Genomic DNA, 21074 nt, shown 5'->3' with positions numbered 1-21074 from the left:
TTTGGCATAGTTTATTATATTAGTATGTATATAAAACCATGTAAATGCCACAAAGTATCCCATTTGTCCTCCACGATAACCAACAGATAGTCTGTGACATTCCAGCACCCTCGCTATTATAATATTTATATTTTTCACAGAAAGTTATAATCATACAAGTAAGATTATAATACATTATTTAGAGAAAGGATTTTATTTTTTTTGGTCCACATTTTCTATGAAAACAAACAAACATATTTTCCTCTTTGGCAAAAGAGGTGAAATCCCCCACAGTGAACTCACGAAGCAAACTCAAATAAAAGCCACGGAAGATGAGGTACAACTGAGGTCTGGGCTCATGGGGAATTAGACACATACTCCGGAAAAGTGTTCCTGACAAAACCATCTCAGCGTGAAGAGCTCTACTTAGATTCGGCCTCGGTCACTTCTGCAAGAACACACAGAGTACAATGTGCTATTTCTGGAATAAAAAAACAAAACGCATAGAGAGTGTGGGCGTCTGACCTCAGCAATATTTTTACTCTGAGGTACAAAAGCATCCGACACAGTGATTCAGACTGGAATTGCTGTGCCACCTTCATTTCGTTGGGGGAGCCAGCCCTCATGGCTGCTGTTCAGTCTCAGCATGTGGCTTTGCAGAGCGTTTGTAAAGGTGGACGTGCATGTGAAAGCCAGTCTCTGCCAGGTCTGACCTGAGGAAGAAGCAACGTGTGATGAAGGCAGTTCCCCTGGGATGCAGGTCTGCGGGGCAGGGCAGGGGGGCCCCCTGCAGGCAGAGGCCTGCCCAGTGCAGGCCCAGACCCGCCACCGCACATCCACCCGAACCGGCATCCAAAGGACCGGCAGTTGCTGAGGTGGTTGAGAGTGTGTGTGTGTGTGTGTGTGTGTGTGTGTTTAATCTACAATCATAATTGTTAACAACCACCCTGGTGTGCTTTTCATGCTTCAAGTAATTTAATTCCTTCCAGGAGAAGAATGCTAACAATGCTTTTAGTTCTAGTTATCAAAGGAAGGGAAATGAGCCACCATAACAAGATTACGTTTAAACAGACCTGCTGCTAACACAGTATCAGAGGACATACCTTTAAAAAGAGAACATAGCATTATAGACCTTTTTTTGCAATAGCTGCATCTCCCACTTAACCTCTGCGCAGAACTAAAATCGGATAAAGCGAACTTAAGTTACTTTCATTCTTGTTAAATACAACTCTGTACAGACTGCACATCGTACACCAAAGCAGCTCGATATCACAGTTTAGAGACACGACAATGCCGCCTAAAATTTTTATTTTTATTTTTCTAGCCTAACAAAACCCCAGAGACTCGCGCCCAAAGGGTCAGAACAAAACCAACTGCACAGCTTTGTAAACAGTATGAGAGGTGGTCGCTGGGATTCCACCGCAGGATCCTATGAAATCACACACACACTCAGACACTCACAATCACACATACGCTACATACACTCACACACACACACACCTCCCTTCCTCCAGTGCCGCGCCCAGCCCCGTGCTCAGCACCACAGCAGGCTTCTTTCACATTGTGTTCACTTGTGTTCACATTGTGTTCACTTGTGTTCACATTGTGTTCACATTGTGTTCACTTGTGTTCACATTGTGTTCACTTGTGTTCACATTGTGTTCACATTGTGTTCACTTGTGTTCACATTGTGTTCACTTGTGTTCACTTGTGTTCACATTGTGTTCACTTGTGTTCACTTGTGTTCACATTGTGTTCACTGGTGTTCACAAAAGAGCGGTCACGGCCGTCTGGTTGAGGGGCTTGAGGCAGTCTCGGGGGGCTGAGTACGCATCGTGCACGGGGGCCTGGCCGTCGGGCTCGGCACCCTCGGCGGTGAAGCAGCCCCCGGCTTTGGGCTGATCGTAGCCGGGGTCGGGGCCCGTGGGCGCCGGGCTCTGCGGGCTTTGATAGCCCTGGTTCGTGGCGCCCGCCCCGGCGGCGGGGGCTGCGGAGGAGCTGCCGGAAGACAGCGAGTGCTGGTGCGTGGGCACGCGGTAGCCGAAGGTGTGCGCGCGGGCCGGGTGCCGCTCCACGATGGGCGTGGCGTACTCGGGCTCGGGGTTGGCCAGGGGCAGCGCGTACTCGTGGCTGCGGGGGAGAGGGCAGCGGTAGTGGCTGCTGGCCTGGGTGCTGGCCCCGGCCTCCTGCGCCTCGGTGTCCATGGGCCGGAAGGTGGAGCCCTTCCTCGTGACGGTGCCGGTGCCGATCATGAGAGGCAGCTGGTAATCTGAAAGCCAAAGAGCAGAAGACACGTCACTGGTGCACCACGCGGTGCACGCATGGGCAAGGCGGCTGTTTGCAGGGGAGGGTGCCCTGCTCAGAAGGCGGCTGTTTGCAGGGGAGGGTGCTCTGCTCAGAAGGCAGCTGTTTGCAGGGGAGGGTGCTCTGCTCAGAAGGCAGCTGTTTGCAGGGGAGGGTGCTCTGCTCAGAAGGCAGCTGTTTGCAGGGGAGGGTGCTCTGCTCAGAAGGCAGCTGTTTGCAGGGGAGGGTGCTCTGCTCAGAAGGCAGCTGTTTGCAGGGGAGGGTGCTCTGCTCAGAAGGCAGCTGTTTGCAGGGGAGGGTGCTCTGCTCCGAGAGCCTGTGGGCCAGGCACGATGATGAGACCAAGATGTACAAGGCACAGGTGGGTTCTGGTTGGGGAGATGCTCATCTTTGCCCCTGAGGCATCTCAGGCAACCTTTCCACTGGCACCTCGCAGACTCTGATATGGGGCATGCACCGCCTGGGAACTTCCGGTTTAGGAGGCCTGGGGCGGGGCCTGAAAAGCTGCATTCCTAGGGAGCTCCCATTGCTGCTGATCCCCAGCACACACTCTGGGAAGCCAGAAGCTGCTCAGAGTGCGGTCTGGAGACGCCTGCACGATCTGAGAACTGCCTGGGGCAAATCTGCAGAGAGGGTCACACAAATGGAGAGCAAGTGTTTAGAAACCTACAGCAACTGGAGAGAGTCATTTTACGTCCCTTGAGTCTAATAAAAAAATTTAGAGCTTTGTAAACTGTATGTCTTTTGGAAAACGTCATTACAACTAATTCATATGGTGTTTTAGGAAAGTATTAGTCCTGGATGGATTAGAAATTTAAAAAACAAAAAACAAAAGCAAAAATCGGATCTTTCCCCACAGACAGGTTGAAAAGCTTAACTCCCAAAGCTCGTGGATCAGGGACGCCCAGGCCATTCTAACACTGGACAGGTTTTTCACCTCTTATCTCCTCTCCTCAAGGGCAGGGGCCATACTTAACTCATCGTTAGTCCCTCTTTCCTAGCGCCTTAATCAAAACCTATAACAAGACAGATTAGTGAAGAGTTTCCAGATTTCAGTGGTACTTCAGGGCCATTGCTTTGGGTTTCATTGTAGCCAAAGCAGGTCTAAGAGCCTCCTCGGCTGAACGGGGCTCTTGAGAAATACCTCAGTATCAGTTTGCAACTCTGCACAGAATGCAGAAAGAAAACTTCACACATTACTGATTTAAATGTGTGTGTGTGTGTGTGTGTGTTTTTTTATTGATTTCAGAGAGAGGAAGGGAGAGGGGGAGAGAGAGAGAAACATCAATGAGGAGAGAGAATCATCCATCCGCTGCCTCCTGCACGCCCCCTACTGGGGACTGGGCACACCACTTGGGCATGTGTGCTGAGCCAGAATAGAACCATGACCTCCTGGTTCATGGGCCGACACTCAACCACTGAGCCATACCAGCTGGGCCACACATTACTGACTTAGGGGACCCCATCTAACCAGCAGGATTTTAGTCTTATTTTTCTCCTGGGCTCCCCTGTCCCACAAGCAGAGGCCTGACACTTACCCGCCATATCCCTTGTGATGAGATCTAGCTTTTGTGTCACCTCCTTTTCATTATCATAGCTGATGGTAAACTCAGCCGACTGATGTCTGGCAAAGGGATATTTAATCTGCTTCCAACAGTCTGGAACAAAGATGACAGGGAATAAGGCGATAGCTCAGAAGGACAGCGCGCATTCTGCACGGCTCCATGACGTGTTCCCTCCATGAGCCACAGGTCAGGCTGCCTTCTGCCGGCTGACCTTGTGGTGAATTCGCGGGCATATGCCTCAGGTGTGTGTGGTAGAAACAGCACGCCGAGGTTGTCACAGCCACAGCAAACACTATCCCAGCCATGCGTCCCACTGTGCCTTTAAAATGTATGTGTGGGCCCATCAGGTCCCATATCCTCCCAATGCTAGACCACCTGGTTTTCCATGGCAGTTGGGACCCCGAGGAATCAACACAGCTGGCTGTTTAGACTCGGTGGAAGCGGAGTCCCAAGCTGCGTCTGAGATCCTCAGGGGCCCTGCCCCGCGGCCCTCTCTCGGGACTGCGGCTGACACATGGCTTGGGCATCTTGTGTCCTAAGGATTCTCTGAAGCCCAAGCACAAACCCTGCCTAGTCCTTCCCCCACCTTCCCAGAGAGCAAAATACAAGGGAAGCCTGCGGATGCTGAGTGCTGGACAGTGTTCAGTTCACAGTTCACAGGTGGGGCTTTTTTAACTTCTCCTTGATTACAGGCAAGGTGTTGGCCTAAACTCCAGTGCCAAAAAGAAGAAAAAGGAATGTTGATAAATGATGGGATGATGTTGAACAAAAGGAAAGTAAACTGCTCCTAAAAACTCTGAATTAAAAAGATAAGATACAATATATTCTTTCCTTATAAGTTTGTTAAATTAAAGGCTATGGATTTTATTTTATTTTAAAAGACTGAATGGTGCTTTTAATCGGCAGATCTTATCTCTTTCCTCAAAGAATAAAGTTGAAGACAGAAATTTCAACCCACCTGTTTTGGGGGCGTTAGCGGATGCATAAGGAGTTCCTTTCTTCTTCCTCCTAGCAAGACAAGAAAATCCCACTGAAAGGGTTTCTAAATGATCAGTACTGTTTATAAAATAATACTTGAAACTTTCAACCTCTAACCAACATGTTTGTAAAATACAAGTTAATATTTTATCTTGGAAGGAGCAATGTTGTCTTTCTCCACATGAGCATCTGCAGGGTAAACTTTTTGTTTTTGTGATTGTTTACATAAGTAGGGGAGAAATGTAAAGTCACGTACTTTCTATGAGCCGCAAAGATTCCAACAATCAGCAGGGCAAGGAGCAGCAGCGGACCAGCCACTATTGCGACGTTTGCTCCTAAGAGTGGAAGCATCACATTAGAACAGGAACGACCTCCAACCACATTTCATGATCTTAAACTCAACCTTGATTTGAAAATCCTTCAAAGGGTTAATGCATGAGGAAATGAATACATGCTAGACATTTATGGACATTGGAAAGCAAGAAGAAAGAATTCAAAATTCTGGTTAAGGTTTAGAGAAATAAAATGTATTCCCTCTCCCCTACTTCCAAAGCAGTTTTCTTCTTATTATTAAATAATTGAAAAAAATTTTCAGTTACAGTTGACATAGAATAGTATATTAGTTTCAGGTGTAAAACATAGTGATTAGACATTTATATAACTTATGAAGTGATCACTCCGATAAGTGCAGTGGCCATCTGACACCAGATAGTTACTATAGTTATTTACATCCCTGTGACTGCTTTTATGACTGACAATTTAACCTTTTGCACTTGGATGTCGAGTGTGACTCGACACGGTTAGCATCAGTAGCAGCTCGAGAAAAAAGCAAGCCAAGTGCAAAGGGTTAAAACACTTTAATCCTTTCCCCTTTTACACCCATTCCCCAACCCCCATCCCATGAGTCTGTTTCTTTGCTTATTTTGTTGTTGTTGTTTTAGATTCTACATATAAATGAAAAAACATGGTACTTGTCTTTCAATGTCTGACTTACTTCGCTTAGCATATTACCCTCTGGTCCATCCATGTTGTCACAAATGGCAAGACTTCATTCCGAAAGGCAGTTTTCAATGTTCTTCGGGGATTAACATTTACTCTGAGCTTGTTACTTGGTCCATATTAGACTCCCAAAGTCAGAACTGGGGGAAGGTTTAAAGCTGACCCACCCAGCCGGGAGCTATTCAGGCAGGTGAAGAATTGAGCCACATGGAGCTGCTCCCTCGGCTCAAGCAGCCTGTTCCCCCCGACAGTGGGCAGCTGGGACCTGGACCTTAAAAGAGGCCTGGGGACCTGGGCTTCTCATTACCAGAGCTTAGGACTGAAAGGAAATACAGCCTGCTGGCCTCAAGCAGCAGTTCCGCCCTGCTGCAGGAAACAGCAGACCATGTCTTCCGACAGCTCTTTCTGCTTTAAAAAAGGAGGCCACTTTACCAGGCACTGTGGCAGGCCCCACGCTTGTAGAAACTACACAAACTACTCAAAAGGAGAAGTATTTGTTCTGACCTTTCTCTACCTGTGACTCTTGAGAAGAAAATATAGAGACAACCAGGAGTGGAAAAGTGTTGTTCATGCAAGAAAGGATAAGGAACTTAGAAATTTACAGAAATATCTGTGGGGTTTCTTATAAAAGTAAACATCTTGGGAAAATTTAACAACTTAAACATCTAACAATAAGGAAATGGTTAACTAAATAATGGTATTTCCAGATGAAAAGATACTATTAAAGATACAAATAATTGTGCTTTTCAACTACTTAATAACATTGAAAATGCTCATAATACCATGTTAAGTGAAAAATATATGCTACAAAACAATATATGTTGTGCTATGATTTTGCCTCAAAGTTATAAATATAATTGATTTGATATAGTGGAATTTGGTGATTATCTATGGAAGCTGATTCATAGCATTTATACTTATATTATTTATATTTTTCTAATCTTTCCAAATTTTATAAAATTAATATACAAATTATTTTATATACTGAAAAAAGAAATGTCCTTTTAATATTCATTACTCAAATAAATGATATACATTTATATGTTTAGAATTCAAAAAGTATATAAAGGTATAGAATAAATGTCCATCTCCTACTTCTATTTCTCCTCCACCGAAAGCCAAATTATGTTTCCTGACATTGTTCCAGAAATACTAGAATATATACATCTTTATTTTTCCTTTTTTACACACATATTAGAGTGCTAGATAGACTGTTCTATACCTTGCTTATTTATTTAAGTTGTCAATTTATCTCAGAGAACTTTCTAGATTACTAACACATTTTTTTTCATGGCTAAAGAGTATACTGTTGCATGGATGTATTATTGTTTTTACATAAAATATTTACCTAGCATTTGAAGGGCAAACACTAACTTTTCTACTTACAATACCACAATGAGTAGCTGTAGGCATACGTCATTTACACATGTGCAGATATCTCTGACACATCTGCTTCCAGCCATTTATATGACACAGAAAATAAATTCTGTTGAAGCTACTGTGATATTGGATGGAGCACCAGCTATACTCCTGAGGAAATCACAAAACAGTAAGTGCTCTACCTGTGGACATTTCTCCAGAGGGGATGAGTTTTGTGATTGTCTCATCTTCTCTTTCCGTGGAATCTGAACTGGTTTTGCGCCACACCAATGAATCATTACCTGAGAGAGAAGAGATATGGGAAAAACCACATTAGTAACAGCAATTTGGGAAAGGAGATGGCCACAATCAAATTACTTACTAACCCACCGAGACTCCTACCTTGTGTAATCGGGCAACCGATGAGCTCCACCTTCAAGGCGATCCTCTGGTGCCACGTCTGGGGGATGACCCGCAGGTATCTGGCCACGATGGGAGGGATGAAACTGTTCATCACTGGATCCCGAAAATTAAAGTTGCCCCGAAACACCTGTGGAAACAGGTAACCTTCTCCTGAAGATTCTATTAGTCAGTTTTTAGATCTTTATCAACCCATTCATACCTGGCTACATGAAACCAAAGCCAGGATTCTATGTCTGTTGCATTTTTTTAAAGACACTCTTGATATTAAAGATACAAGGTTCTGCAAAGAAAGGCCAAGTTATCTAACTAAGTGGTACTGAGAATCTGTTTTCTGGAAGCATGCCGATGAAACACTTGGAGGCTTGGTCCCCTGCTCAGTTCTTTCCCCCAGAGTTTCTCTTACCTTTTTTTCATTATTCACAATTCCTTTGTAGGTCCTCCACTTGGAGTTGTTGTTTTTGAAGTTCATCATAAAACTCTTAACATAAAAGTTGAAATTTGGATGTGTGGATTCTGTGGTCCTAATCCCTTGTAAGAAAACATTATTTTTAGGTTAGTTTTTAAAATATGTTACAGACAGCATGTATTTTAACTTCAGGTTTCTATTTCCCCCACTCATGTGAAATCTCAAATCGTTTCACAGGCCAACGTGTCTTATTTGCATTGAGAAACCTGATCACTGATGAGTGTTTTCATACTGAGATATGCCATAAAAAGTTTCACCATGGAGGTATCAGCTCTCTGATCCATACATTCATATTTACTACCCACATGCAGGTTCTTCCACCGAGACAATGTGGAGATTAAGATGTAGTGGACTTTGAGGCATCTATTTAATCAGAAACATAATTGCAACCCCAAGTCATTTCGCAATTGTGAAACTGCACTTGTGTCAGTACCTGTTATTTTCTTCTCCTTTCCCAAATCTATTTCCAGCCACTCTTGTTTGTGGTTCTTGCTGCTGTCCCCCAAAGACCATGATGGGCCTTGGTCCTGACGTCGGGCGTGGCCAGAAGACCAATGAACTTGTTCTCTAAACTCGTCGACCCACTGCCAAGAATCTCTGATTTGCCCATCTGCTTCCAAACTTAAGGATGTGCTGCAACCTAGGAGAAAAGAGCACTGAAATACTTCAGATATAAAACCGAGAAATAGTCAATTGTTTTACTTCCATTGTGATAGCAAATCCATTATTCAATTGCTAGTGTTTTAATGACTCAGTTTGCACTTGACTCCCTTGTACTACATATCTTGAAATTGTTGCTGCTTTTGTTTTCAATGGGCCTTATTGAAGTCACATCAATAAGTGACATCTCTTAGTCCCTAGTGTAGACTTCCCTTTCTGACCTAAATTCATCCTGATTTTAATTAAGTGCAAGGGGCCTTAAAGGCTTAAAATGCTGAGGTGCTTGTCTATTCCACTCTCTGTACTTTGAAGAGCAGGTACGTCAACTGCTCTGAAGATCAGTCAATTGCACCTGACATCCATGGTATAGACCTTTGGACCGTCACTATCCCATGTCCAAGGCAATGTGGAGCGGCCAAGTAAAGGCCACACTCCTCTTCCTGGACAAGGAAGGCATCATATCGTTCTTCTTAAAATATGTCACTTTATGAGAGGGAGAATATTACACAGAATATCTTAAAAAGCCTTTATTTTATATACTCATGTTCGATAACTTAATTCAAGAAACCTACCAACCAAGTTGTACTATTTAAAAGCTTTCCTGGCTCTGGCCGGGTAGCTTAGTTGGTCTGAGTGTCGTCCGATATGTCAAGGTGTGGGTTCAATCCCTGGTCAGGGCATATAAAGGAAGCAACCAATGAATGCATAAATAAGCGGAACAAAAAATAGACCTCTCTCTCAAATCAATATTAAAAAAAAATTTTTTTAAAAGCATTTTCTGTTAAAATCGAACATGGAATTTATCTTAAAATAAATGTCATTTCAAATTTTCATTCTTTTTTGGCAAAAGTTTGAGCGAGCTTAGATTATAAATATTTTCTGCTTAACATTAATATTAATTGGGCTTATTGTCTTGTGTATTTTTAAGTCATAGCATACTTGGTGATGTGTGACCTGAGGCGGGGGGGGGGGGGGGTGGTGGGGGAGGGGACCCAAAATCCTTTAAACTGTATCACCTGAGGGATATGGAAGAATAAACTACCACGAGGAATTGAAAATATCAAATTCTTAAGAAAAGCATGATCCTTACCGTTGGAGGCAAACAGAAATCGCTTGTCTGACAGGGAACCACTGAAATAGGAAACACAAACAGAGGAAGTGAGCTGCTTACCTGACTCTTAACGACTGGCACAGCACTATACCTGGTAGCACAGGGCTCACAGAGTCTCCCCACACCCCATGTGATCGGCATAGCCCGCAGCAAGGCCACTGTTATCAGCCTCATCACTGGCATTCAGTATCAGGCCCAGCAAAGGTAAGCAACTTTCCTAAATTCATATAGGTGACAAGTGAGCAGGACTCTGAGACACTGCTTATGAATAAAAATCATTGTATTTGAGAAGAAATGAACAGATATAGAGTTTCACAAACAACCTTAAATCTCAATCCTATAATAAAAGCCTAATATGCTAAGTGTCCGATCGTTTGACTAGTTACTATGACATGCACTGGCAACCAGGGGACAGACGCTCTGATTGGTAGGTTAGCTTGCTGTTGGAGTCCGCCCCGATCAGGACTGGAGAGACAGACTGGACATGCCCTGGAGTCCTCCCGCGGTCCCTCCTCAGCCCCGATCATGCACCAGTGGGGTCCCTCGGACTGGCCTGCACCCTCTCACAATCCGGGATCCCTCAGGGGATGTTGGAGAGCTGGTTTCGGGCCGATCCCCACAGGCCAGGCCAAGGGACCCCACCGGTGCACGAATCCGTGCACTGGGCCTATAGTTAATTAACACATTGCGGACGGATCAAGAGAATTCTCACTTCATATTACACAGTGTTTTACAAAGTATCATACTTTACTAGTAAAAAAATATTAACTTGTAAGAACATGTAATAAATAACTTCAAAATGCAATGGGTATTTAATTTTAAAGCGTGCCTTTACCATTTATGTAAAACATTTTTTGTACTCGTTCAATAGAAACTTAGCAATAAAACTACTGGTCCGCAATGTGTTAATATATGATGATAGAGGCAGAAAGGATCACTGCCCTGAATACTTCCTTTGATTCAGCATTCACCGTAAATGGCCCACTCACTGTCAACAATCAAAGACCATGGTGAGAAGTGAAGAAGCCTGGCCACTTTTAGAAGAACAGCATGTCATTTGCTAGCTGCCTTCTCTACAGACTTTTCTACCCCTTTCCTTAGGGGTCCTGCCCCAGCATGTTGCTCTGAACAGCCTCAACCCAGTTTCTCTCTCTGATCACACTGTCGCAACGAGAACCAAGCCATGAACCAGCGCCTGCTTCTGGATGACAAGGGACAGCTGTCACTGAGAGAAAATTCAAAGCATTTCACTGACTGGCCTGAACTGGCCCTCATTGCTCTAAGACAGCCTCCAGCTCATCGGCATTCATCTCTGGGCCTCCAGAGCCCTGCTGCTCTACAGCCTGTATTAATCTTATGGGAGAATTTATTAAATCAGCCTTGTTCTGTACTTGCCTTCTTCGGAAGAGAAGCGATTTCTAAGACCTAACGCCATATTAAACTTTCTAAAAATCCATCACTAACTCAATGGTGTAAAAATATATAGAACCAATAGAAAATCTGGAACTCTCAAGATTAATCTTATGTACATAGTACTTACTATATTAGATACTAGAAGGAAACACATAAAGGTAGATGTTGACAGCCCTGTGTGGCTCAGTGGTTGAGCATCAACCTATGACCCAGGAAGTCATGGTTCCATTCCCAGTCAGGGCATATGCCCGGGTTGCAGGCTCTATCCCCATTGTGGGGTGTGCAGGAGGCAGCCGATCAATGATTCTCTCTCATCATTGATGTTTCTATTTCTTTTCCCTTTCCCTTCTTCTCTGAAATCAATAAAAATATTTTTTTAAAGGTAGATGTCATGTGTGTGGCATTATTTTACAATCTGAGAATATGAGTTATATTTTAAATGTTTAACTCTGAATTATATATGGCAATATTGGACAGAGAGTATGGAACTGTGAAGTCCACAGAGAACTCCAAAATAGTTACACAAGAGTATGAGTACCTTCCCATCAATGTTTTTCTTAGAAGTAACAGGTAGTCAAACTCTTTGGATTAATATTCTCTTTCATATTCTTTGTCCACCCTCAGGCCAAGACTCCATCAACCCAGGTACTCTACATAAGGTTCTATTATAACCCCTGTACCAAATGAAATGCAGGCACCATTCATTTTTCATATGATAAAACTCAGACCCACTTGGGTCAGGGGACTTGACTAAGTTCACATTTAGTGGCAAAGCTGGGAGGAGGACCCAGCTCTCCTGATCTTTAAGAAAAGATGCACAATGTTGTAATTCATACTTAATTTTTTATTAAGATTTATTTAGAGCCTTTCTTTGACTGATTTTCCCATCTTCTCTAATGTTCCTGCACTAAGTATTTCACTTGAAATTTGGCCCAAATAAACCCAAACAATACTGCTGCAAGCCTACACTTGTTTCCACTGCCAGGAAACATTAAGATTTTGCTGCTGTTGTTGAAAAAGAGAAGTTATGGTAAGAGGGTTAACTTTGGAGTGACCCCTGAGAAGAAGATGCCAGGGAAGTCTCAGCTTCTAACAGCTCCTTCCTCACTTTCCTCCATTATCAGCAGGAATGGTTTTTTTCCATTGCACTCTGTGGAACTAATTGAATATGACCATTTAGAGAATTCCATGGGTAAGTGTCCTCTTTTAAAAAAGAAAATGCCCTCGGGATGTGGGGGTTCAGAGGCTTCCACAGATTAGGGTGAATGTATTCAATCAGATTCCAGGAACTGCCAGCCTTCCCAGCGGGCCACAGAAGCAATCAAGAATAGTCTGATGTAAACAGAAAGACAAGCCTTCCCGGCCTCTGGTTGGAGCCATCCTGCTCTTGTGAAGTCAGCACCTCTTCCTGATTCCATTCTGGTCTCCCCAGATCCAGGAAGTAACCTGACCCCGGATGAACCCCAAAAGAGCCCTGGATATTTACTCTAGGGGCTCTTTCTTCCTCAGCTGCAATGCTTCCTTCTGTGTTTTTTCCTGAACACCAAACAATCATGTGTGGGAACAGAAGTTCAATGACCGCATGTACACTGGTTCCCCAACAGCAAACCAGCACAGATAAAAACAAGTGCTCCCTGAAGATTTGGGAATCTAAATGAATGAAAAAGACTATTAGCCTGCAGTTCACTCCTCTCATAGTACAAAATCAGAGCTAGAAGGAAGAAGGGACCTTGATAGAATTCTGGATTTTCTATCTACTCACATCAACACAAAAATAGGAATATCTCTTCAAATAATTATACGGAATGTGAAGCAAAAATTTTCCTAATCCATTAATGGTTCAGATTTTGGTACTCTTTTTTTGCATTGAAGTTTAATTTCAAATTATATAAAGCAGCTTCGCATGTATTAAGCTCAATTGATACCGCAGAAGTAATTGAGAACATAATGTTTACTATCATCCAGTGGTTTTAATAATTTTTATTCAAAAGTAAAAGAAAATCTTATATTTGTACAAAAGAAGCATTCAAAAAAAGTGAAAACAATGTGTATACATGTGTATGCATTAATATACATATAAAATTTCATTTGTATATAGTATATATGTATACACACACATACTAGTATATAAATATAAACTTTATTTGAGTAAAGATTTTAGTTTCTAAAGGCATCTGTAAGCTTTTAGATCTTAACTTTGGCACAAATTTAGAACTAGTTTGTCTTTGAATGTTTAGATAATATGAAAAAAATACTTTGGGTCTCTTGTTGCAAAAAAAATCCCATCTATAGGGAAAAGCAAATGGGAAGGTCATGGCAGGCAGAGAATACAAATATAAGGAGGTGAGCCAGCCCATCTGAGCGTGCAGTAAGTGGCCAGGCCTTATAGGCTGACTACCTTTTGTAGGTTACATGCAGCATTGCTTTCAATGCCTGTGAAAGTGTTGGCCTGGAACAACCTCTCCAGTTACCCTCACCTGCACCCCCAAACTCACAACTGCCCGTGGGATTTCTGCCTCTTCTCAGTCACCCACCAACCAGCCTGCTGGATGTGAGTTGGATGTGACATGGTGTGCCAATGGCCACCACAATCCCTCTCTGGCAACTCTTCCCTGGTCTTGACTCTACTGCTGTGTCCCCCTAAGCCTTGGGCCTGCCTTCCATCAAACCCAAGGCTTGCCTTCTTCATGAAGGTACCTAACAAACTTCTCCCCTCTCTTCAGTCACTGCTTCCCCTCCCCCACTGTAACAGAGTCAAACGCTGGGTCTCTGACTCCATCTTGTTCAAGCCTGTGTTGATCCTGTAGCCTTTAAGCTAATAGCTCCTGCTTTGTCTAGCACACAGATATGATAATCACTAGAGGAATTCTGCTTGATGCCTGAGTTTTAAAATCACAGCCCTCCTATTTCGCCTCCCCTTGACATCAAAGAAGCCTAAACTCTGTACTTTCTTAAGATGGATTTGAGGATTAGGTCTCCCATCTTCTCGGTTGGAGCTTTTTCAATCAATAAACCTTTCCTTACTCCAAACTAACATTTTTCGTTTTGGCCTTTTGAAGTGTTGGGCACATGGCCTTTGGACTGTAACTTAGTGAGCTTAGGCCAACATCCCCAAATCCAGAAATCATTTTTTTGTCTCAAAGCATACTTGTGAGTTCACAAATTGGTTCTTTGAAACATAAAATAAATTTTCTTTCAAAAACAATGTTATCATTTGTGGTCAAGATCCTTATTTGACACACAATATTACTAAACTCTAATACCCTCAAATAAAAAGTAATAGTGGTATTGTTGTAATTAACTAGTTATTAACATCAGAGAAGGAACAAAGGGGAGGCCAGACATTATAAACACGGCATTGGGCAGCTTCACCAGGAAGCTGCAACTTTACACACCCCAGGGAACCCCCAGTCCATTCCCTGCACATCCCTGGGGGAAGGGACTGGACAAAGGGGAAGACGGGTGCATGTGCAGTGAGTGGGGGTGATGTAGGGAAGGTGCCTGTCAGTCAAACCTGGGAACAGAGGTCACTGGCTAGAGCGGGCAGGGCCACTGCAAGCCCGGGAAAATTTGGGAATACATAGTCCTCCGTTAGCTCACTCTCTTGGCTCTCTGGTTCCTTTGGTTTTGTGCTCCTGCTTCCTTGCATTTGCCCGCGTTCCCTCCAAAGCCATGTGGCCTGTGGACCCCACACACAATGGGCTGATGGACTGCACCGGGGACTCAAGCTAAGCCAGCCTGATGCTGGATCGGACTATGCCCCAACATGGAACGGAAACTCTTGGCAAGGGCTTTAATCCTAGCTCTTTTGAAGCCACAGCTACACTTCTATGGTGGGATGGAGGGAAATGGGACCTTGGAAACTCAGGGGTGTCATTCCACAGAAATAAAGCTTTCTACAACATCTCATCCTTCCATGTGATTTTTAACCAGGTAAGATAGTTCACAATCCATTGTGAGAATGGAATAGTAAAATATGATCATGTTCTTTCTGCATGCCAGAGGGGACTAGGGCCGCATGGCAGGGAGAGCTATGCACAAGCTAGCCAGTGGTGGAAGATGTAGGTCCTGACCTACTTTCGGATCCTGAAATGCCTGTCACCTCTGTTTTGTGCTATATCCTCAGAACCAAGAACGTGTGACAACCTGTCAGAAATACCAGAGTCGCAGTAAGGGGAAGACAGTTCCAGGGGCAGACGGAGCGTGAGGAAGAGAGATAAACACAGAGGCTCGAAGAGCACTTTTCCCTCACTAGGCAGTCATCCAAGGGGAGCCGCCCTCCGGACCATTCCCACTGCCTGTTTACATGTGTGGACATCTGGTCACAGTTGAGCCTATATTTAGTCCCAATAGCTCTAGTTTTCCATTCCAGAAGCTGAGGAAACCTGAAAGCATTAAGAGCTGAGGCTGAAACATTTAAAGTAGTTGACATACTTTTTTCTTATGAAGCTACTAAAAAAGCAGAGAATAATACCAAACAGAGAAGTAAACAATGTCAGCAAAAGTCATTTTTCTTCACTTCCGAAGTATTATTCATCATTAAAAGATTGTCTCTAGGAGTCTTCTGGAGAGTGCCGTAATTCAGAATGGGTTTATTTCAGCTTCCCAGTCTCCCTTCAGTATCTTCAGTAATATTGAAGATTAACTAATAAATTCCTGAAACCGGAAAGACTAAAAAGAAATTAAGTCTTTGTTCTCTCCACTAAAGCACCTGAGTAGAAATACTCCTCTGCCCTGGGACTTCATATGTGAGCCATTTTAATTTACTTGTCAGCATAACCAGTGAGCTTCTTTAGTACTGCATTTACCTTCCTCACAGACACTATAAATGCTACTGTAACACTCACACATATTTTCCCCAGTTGACAAGCCCTTGGTATCATATATCCGCTGTTCTTTCCTTTTTTAAAAATATATTTTATTGATTTTTTTACAGAGAGGAAGGGAGAGGGATAGAGAGTTAGAAACATCGATGAGAGAGAAACATCTATCAGTTGCTTCTGCACACCTGCCCCTGGGGATGTGCCCGCAACCAAGGTACATGCCCTTGACCGGAATAGAACCTCGGACCTTTCAGTCCGCAGGCCAACGCTCTATCCACTGAGCCAAACCATTTAGGGCTGCTGTTCTTTCAAAATTGTGAGCTAATTATGCCTTGAGGTTACCTTCCACTCAAAACAAAAGGCAAAGTACTTACTCCCTTGAGAGCACACCATTGGCCAGGATTCCTTGGTATCGACTTAACCCTTTGTGCTGGAACACGCTGATCTGACCGCCCAGTTCATCTGCAATTATCCCTGCATGGATGGCCGCCTTGCACAATAAAGAGTTCTGAAACACAGCAACACTGTCACTCATGGCTTACTCAAGAAGACATTGAAAATATACTGGGAGTTTTCCATTTGGTTATAACTTGTGGTCAGGATATCCAATTGACCCATGACATTGCTTAACTATAATTCATTGAAATAAAAAGTAAAAGGGGGAGGAAAAAGTGTTAATATGTCACTATCTCAATGACATCAGAGTCACCATATACATAAGCTGACTGGGTTGGTAGGTAGAGAATTTACGTAGCAATGGTCCTCCCAATGAATAACACCTCCTGGTGGCCATGTCCTTGTGTAGTTACCTCCCACACGGACCCTGAACTGGCCATGCAGCTTGTTCTGTGCAGCTGCGCATGTCAGTGAGGTCACTTTTGACCCTCTGGCCCCAGGTTCCCTGCCACATGACTGTAGCTGTAGGAGTGGTTCTAGGCAAAGGGAGCTCAAGAATGGACTCATCGGCAAATCAAAGGGTTGTTATTTTAAGCCAGGAAGTTCTGGGGTGGCTGAAATAGATAACCGTTCAGCAGAAATAGGTAACTGATCAGAGTTTCTTACATTTGGTTTACCAGATGTACGGACTGAGGATCATTTGAGAAGGTGAACCTTCCCCACCACAGCTTCATTTTACAATTAATTTAGAGATTTAAGAAGGCATAGAAGACAAAATAATATCACCAGACCATGGAACAGCTGCCGTCTGGTGTGATAACCCAGCAGGAGCACCTGCCTGGCTGTGCAGCTGGTGGCCCTGGGATTGAAAGTGGCCTGTTGGAAAGCGGAGCTGGAGGAAGGACTAGAATTTTTCAGCGGGTTGCCCAGGTCCTAGGATCCCATGAGCACAGTTCTGTGTGGGAGGATGATTAGATAGATTGTAACCTATCTTGCTAGGAGACTTCCTTGTTAGGAAACTCTCCTAGGAAGGCCCACATGGCAAGGAGCTGAGGACCGCCTCCAGCCGAAACCCGGGAAGAAACTGAGCTCCCCCATCTGACAACCTGAATACTGCCAACACCCTGTGAGCTTAGAAGCAAATCTTTCCCCAGTCAAGTCTCAGGTGAGACTGCAGGCCTGGCTGACACACCTTGGCTGCAGCCTTCAGACATGGAAGCAGAGGACTCCGCTAAGCCATGCCCAAACTCGCACCCCACAGAACACGAGAGAGAATACAAGTATTGTTTCAAGCTTCCAAGTTTGAGGTGATATCATTTGGGGGCAACAGATATCTAATACACCCATGACATACAAAAAAGGCGCTAATCAGACTTCTCTGAAGAGGTCAGTTTTCAAAATACAAACTTTCCCTCCAGATAAAATCATTCTAAAAGCAAATGGTGTAAAATCAGTGAGTGAGTCAAATGGGAAAACTGTTTGCAGTACTGGCAAGTCTACTGTGCAGGAAACCATTTATTTGCTGGTTCCATTGAACAAGAAAACTGTCAAGAGGAGGCCAGATAAACCACTAAGAAAAAATTATGCTTCCTCTCAAATTGTACATAATTCTTAGGCTTCTTGCATGGTACAGGAAATAATAAAGAAAACTTTTCTATTGCCTAGAGGGAAAACTATACTTTTTATTTCTCTTAGTTAATTTCCTGAAGTAATTTAGAAATAGCCCGTGCCAAATATATATTCAAACTGAGGAGGTATAAATCGTTTTAAGGTTCAAACAATTTATAGGCCAAATGAATATCCCGTGTCAATCTTGTAAATAAAGACAACACACACAAAAAGGAAACAAAGACCAAAATAACAAAAACTGCTGCTTCCAGAATCAGGATGTGCTAAAAGCAAAAATTAAAGCCAAGTTTTTTTTCCCCCTCCTGCTGGAGATGAAGTATCAACCTTCTAGAACATGGATGCTTTCCCCACACTTCAAGACACACGCCAGTAACACTTAGAAAAATCCCATCATATTCCTAATAACGCAAGCAAATTCCTGTAAAACTAGTTATTTTAAATAGCAATATCACATTTTAAAAATCAGGCATCAGATTTCCAGCGTAGAAATCTGTAAATAATAAAACATGAGAGATTGTGCACCTGGAAACAGGATATATACTTTATAAAAGTGACTTCCTGTGAATTAATTTTTCTCTGAGAAAAATGTATATAACCCAGAAAGTCTCATTGGGCATAGGAAATGGAGGAGCAAGAAGGGAGGGGAATAATATGTAAGAACAGGGCAGAGGGCTGCCCTCACTGGTGTCAGACTCACATTCACTATTCTGTGATATGAATGTTCATGTCCTTGGTTATTACATGAACCAAATGGAGTGTTAAAATAAAGTATAACAAAAAGATGGCCTCTTATTAAAACCAGATGGAACTACATTCTCAGGTGTTGAAAAGGGTTCTGTTTTACCATTTCAAATGCTTAATGAGAGGTGCTAAAAATGGTAATGAATAACCTTGGTTTTTGAACTTACTATAGTATTTCATTTATTCTAGGGAAAAAGAGAGTTGTATATCTATCTACAGAGTTTTAGATCTTATTTGCTTTTACTTTGTAATGAATTTAGGCAAAGCCATAACATTCCCCCCAATCACTTACATCTCTATAGCCATCCACCATGTTCCCAAAAATGTCTCCTGCTATGTCTCTACAACCAGCTGGGCAGAATTTGCTAAAAAAAGAAAAAAAAAAAAGAATGAATTCATATTTTATGAAATTATAGTTAAATGTAAAAGTATTAAAATTATACTTAAAACAATTTCTCTCCTCCATAGAATACACAGGAGGGAATACCTTGCTTTAATGACAAGTCAGAAACCTGATTTATGAAAACACAGATTAATCTAAAATGTTACTCTAAAAAAGCAAGTTTTACACCGTAGTTATTTATTTTATATACGGATGCATTATATACCCTATTAAAAAGTGAGCTTTCCTAATGCATCTTAATGATTCTAAGTCCAAGAAAAAAAAATTTAAAGCAAAATTTCTAAACACTATATATAGCAGGACCTCGTTTTTATAAAAAGACACTTAAATGTGTAAATAACATGTTTTTTTTATGGATAAAAAGAAGACAAGGAATTACATCTCTGGATTCTAGTGGGATTTTGAGAAACTTTCACTTTCTGTGTTATTTTACTATGCAATATCTTGATTCACTCTATTAGCACTACCCAGTAGAAACATAATGGAAGCCACATATGTAAATATAAAGATTCTAGTAGCCACATTAAAAATGTAAAAAGTTTTCTCATCTGCAATTCCTTAAAGAGTCAACATATCAATAGGTTATGAATGACAGCTATACATCTATGAAAAACATGCAAAAGCAAGTCAAAATACTGTAAGAACAATGACAACTTTGAAGATGAAGGCCATATGCCCTTGTTTCTATATATACACTACATTACGATAATGTTTACTCGGTTTGTTTAAAAAGAATGTATCAGCCCAAACAGATTCCAAAATAGCAGTCGCTTTGACTTCATTTCCTCCCAGTTTCCTCCTGCTGACTTAGCAAATTAGATGAGTAACAACATGTAGTTATCAAAACTACCCAAATAAATAACTCACAATTCTTTCCCATTGACCTAATGGAGTCCAGCATTGCAGCAATGATCAAGGAATTAAGAAATGAAATTAATGGGGAATCCTACTGCAGGGTTACAGACTCTTATCCTCGCTCTTAGAGACAGATTATTTCAGAATTCAGACTTTTTTGGGTTGTTTTTTTTTTTGGATTTTAGAAAGTAAGACAGTTCCAATGATGTATATTATGTAAGACCCTGTGAGGGCTGTACATATTAATAAAAACATTAAAATATCTGTGTCAAATACACAAATAGTCATATTAAGTCAAATATAGACTCCTTAATTTTAGTCCAATTTTGCTGTCAAATGAATTTAAGGTCATGTTAATCAGGTATTGCCATCAAGTGAGTTACAAAAATTTTTAACTCTCAAAGCTTTCTGCATTTCACAGGGATTGTGGACATTTATTAGTCATTATACCACATATTTACCTAAACACTACAAACGCTGGGCTACAACTTGGATCAGTGACTTTCAACCTTTGTCATCTCCTGGCACAAAAAAATAATTACAAAAATTCTGCAGCACACCAAAAAAAAAAAACCCATATTTTTTACTGATCTGACAAAAAAATAGTTATCATTTTGATTCATTCACACTGGATGGCTATCGTTGTATTGGCTATTGTCATTTTTTAAATTTGACAATGTAAGAGAAAAGAGGTCACTGCCCCTGACTAAATAGTCAGGTACTGCATGTTTTATTTATTTATTTTTTAATATATCTTATTGACTTTTTACAGAGAGAAAGGGAGAGGGAGAGTTCGAAACATCAATGAGAGAGAAACATCAATCAGCTGTCTCCTGCACACCCCCCACTGGGGATGTGTCCGCAACCAAGGTACATGCCCTTGACGGGAATCGAACCTGGGACCCTTGAGTTCGCAGGCCGACGCTCTATCCACTGAGCCAAATCGGCCAGGGCAGGTACTGCATGTTTT

At 42.3% G+C, this 21074-nt stretch overlaps 1 protein-coding gene across 2 annotated transcripts in view; it reads right to left on the bottom strand.

Moving 5' to 3' along the window:
• The window catches only part of DCBLD1 (discoidin, CUB and LCCL domain containing 1), a 57176-nt gene continuing 36102 nt past the window's right edge, over positions 1-21074 (bottom strand). Inside the window, exons 5-16 of one of the 2 annotated variants that reach the window (XR_013813960.1) lie at positions 19139-19211; positions 16455-16588; positions 9824-9864; positions 8507-8713; positions 8011-8135; positions 7587-7734; positions 7388-7486; positions 5083-5161; positions 4807-4856; positions 3822-3941; positions 1635-2248; positions 1-1602 (exon numbers count right to left, since the gene is read on the bottom strand). Coding sequence is in view for 1 of the 2 variants with exons in the window: in XM_079780237.1 (XP_079636363.1) it covers positions 1746-2248; positions 3822-3941; positions 4807-4856; positions 5083-5161; positions 7388-7486; positions 7587-7734; positions 8011-8135; positions 8507-8713; positions 9824-9864; positions 16455-16588; positions 19139-19211 (1579 nt within the window). In the remaining variant the exon portion in view is untranslated. Of the gene's footprint in view, positions 2249-3821; positions 3942-4806; positions 4857-5082; positions 5162-7387; positions 7487-7586; positions 7735-8010; positions 8136-8506; positions 8714-9823; positions 9865-16454; positions 16589-19138; positions 19212-21074 lie in introns of both variants that reach the window. The other variant, XM_079780237.1, reaches the window with a different exon arrangement.

The sequence above is a fragment of the Cnephaeus nilssonii genome, assembly GCF_951640355.1.
Source record: "Cnephaeus nilssonii genome assembly, chromosome: 9".
Lineage (NCBI taxonomy): Eukaryota > Metazoa > Chordata > Mammalia > Chiroptera > Vespertilionidae > Cnephaeus > Cnephaeus nilssonii.
Note: the sequence above shows the minus strand (reverse complement) of the source record. Positions and strands in the feature narration are given on the sequence as shown.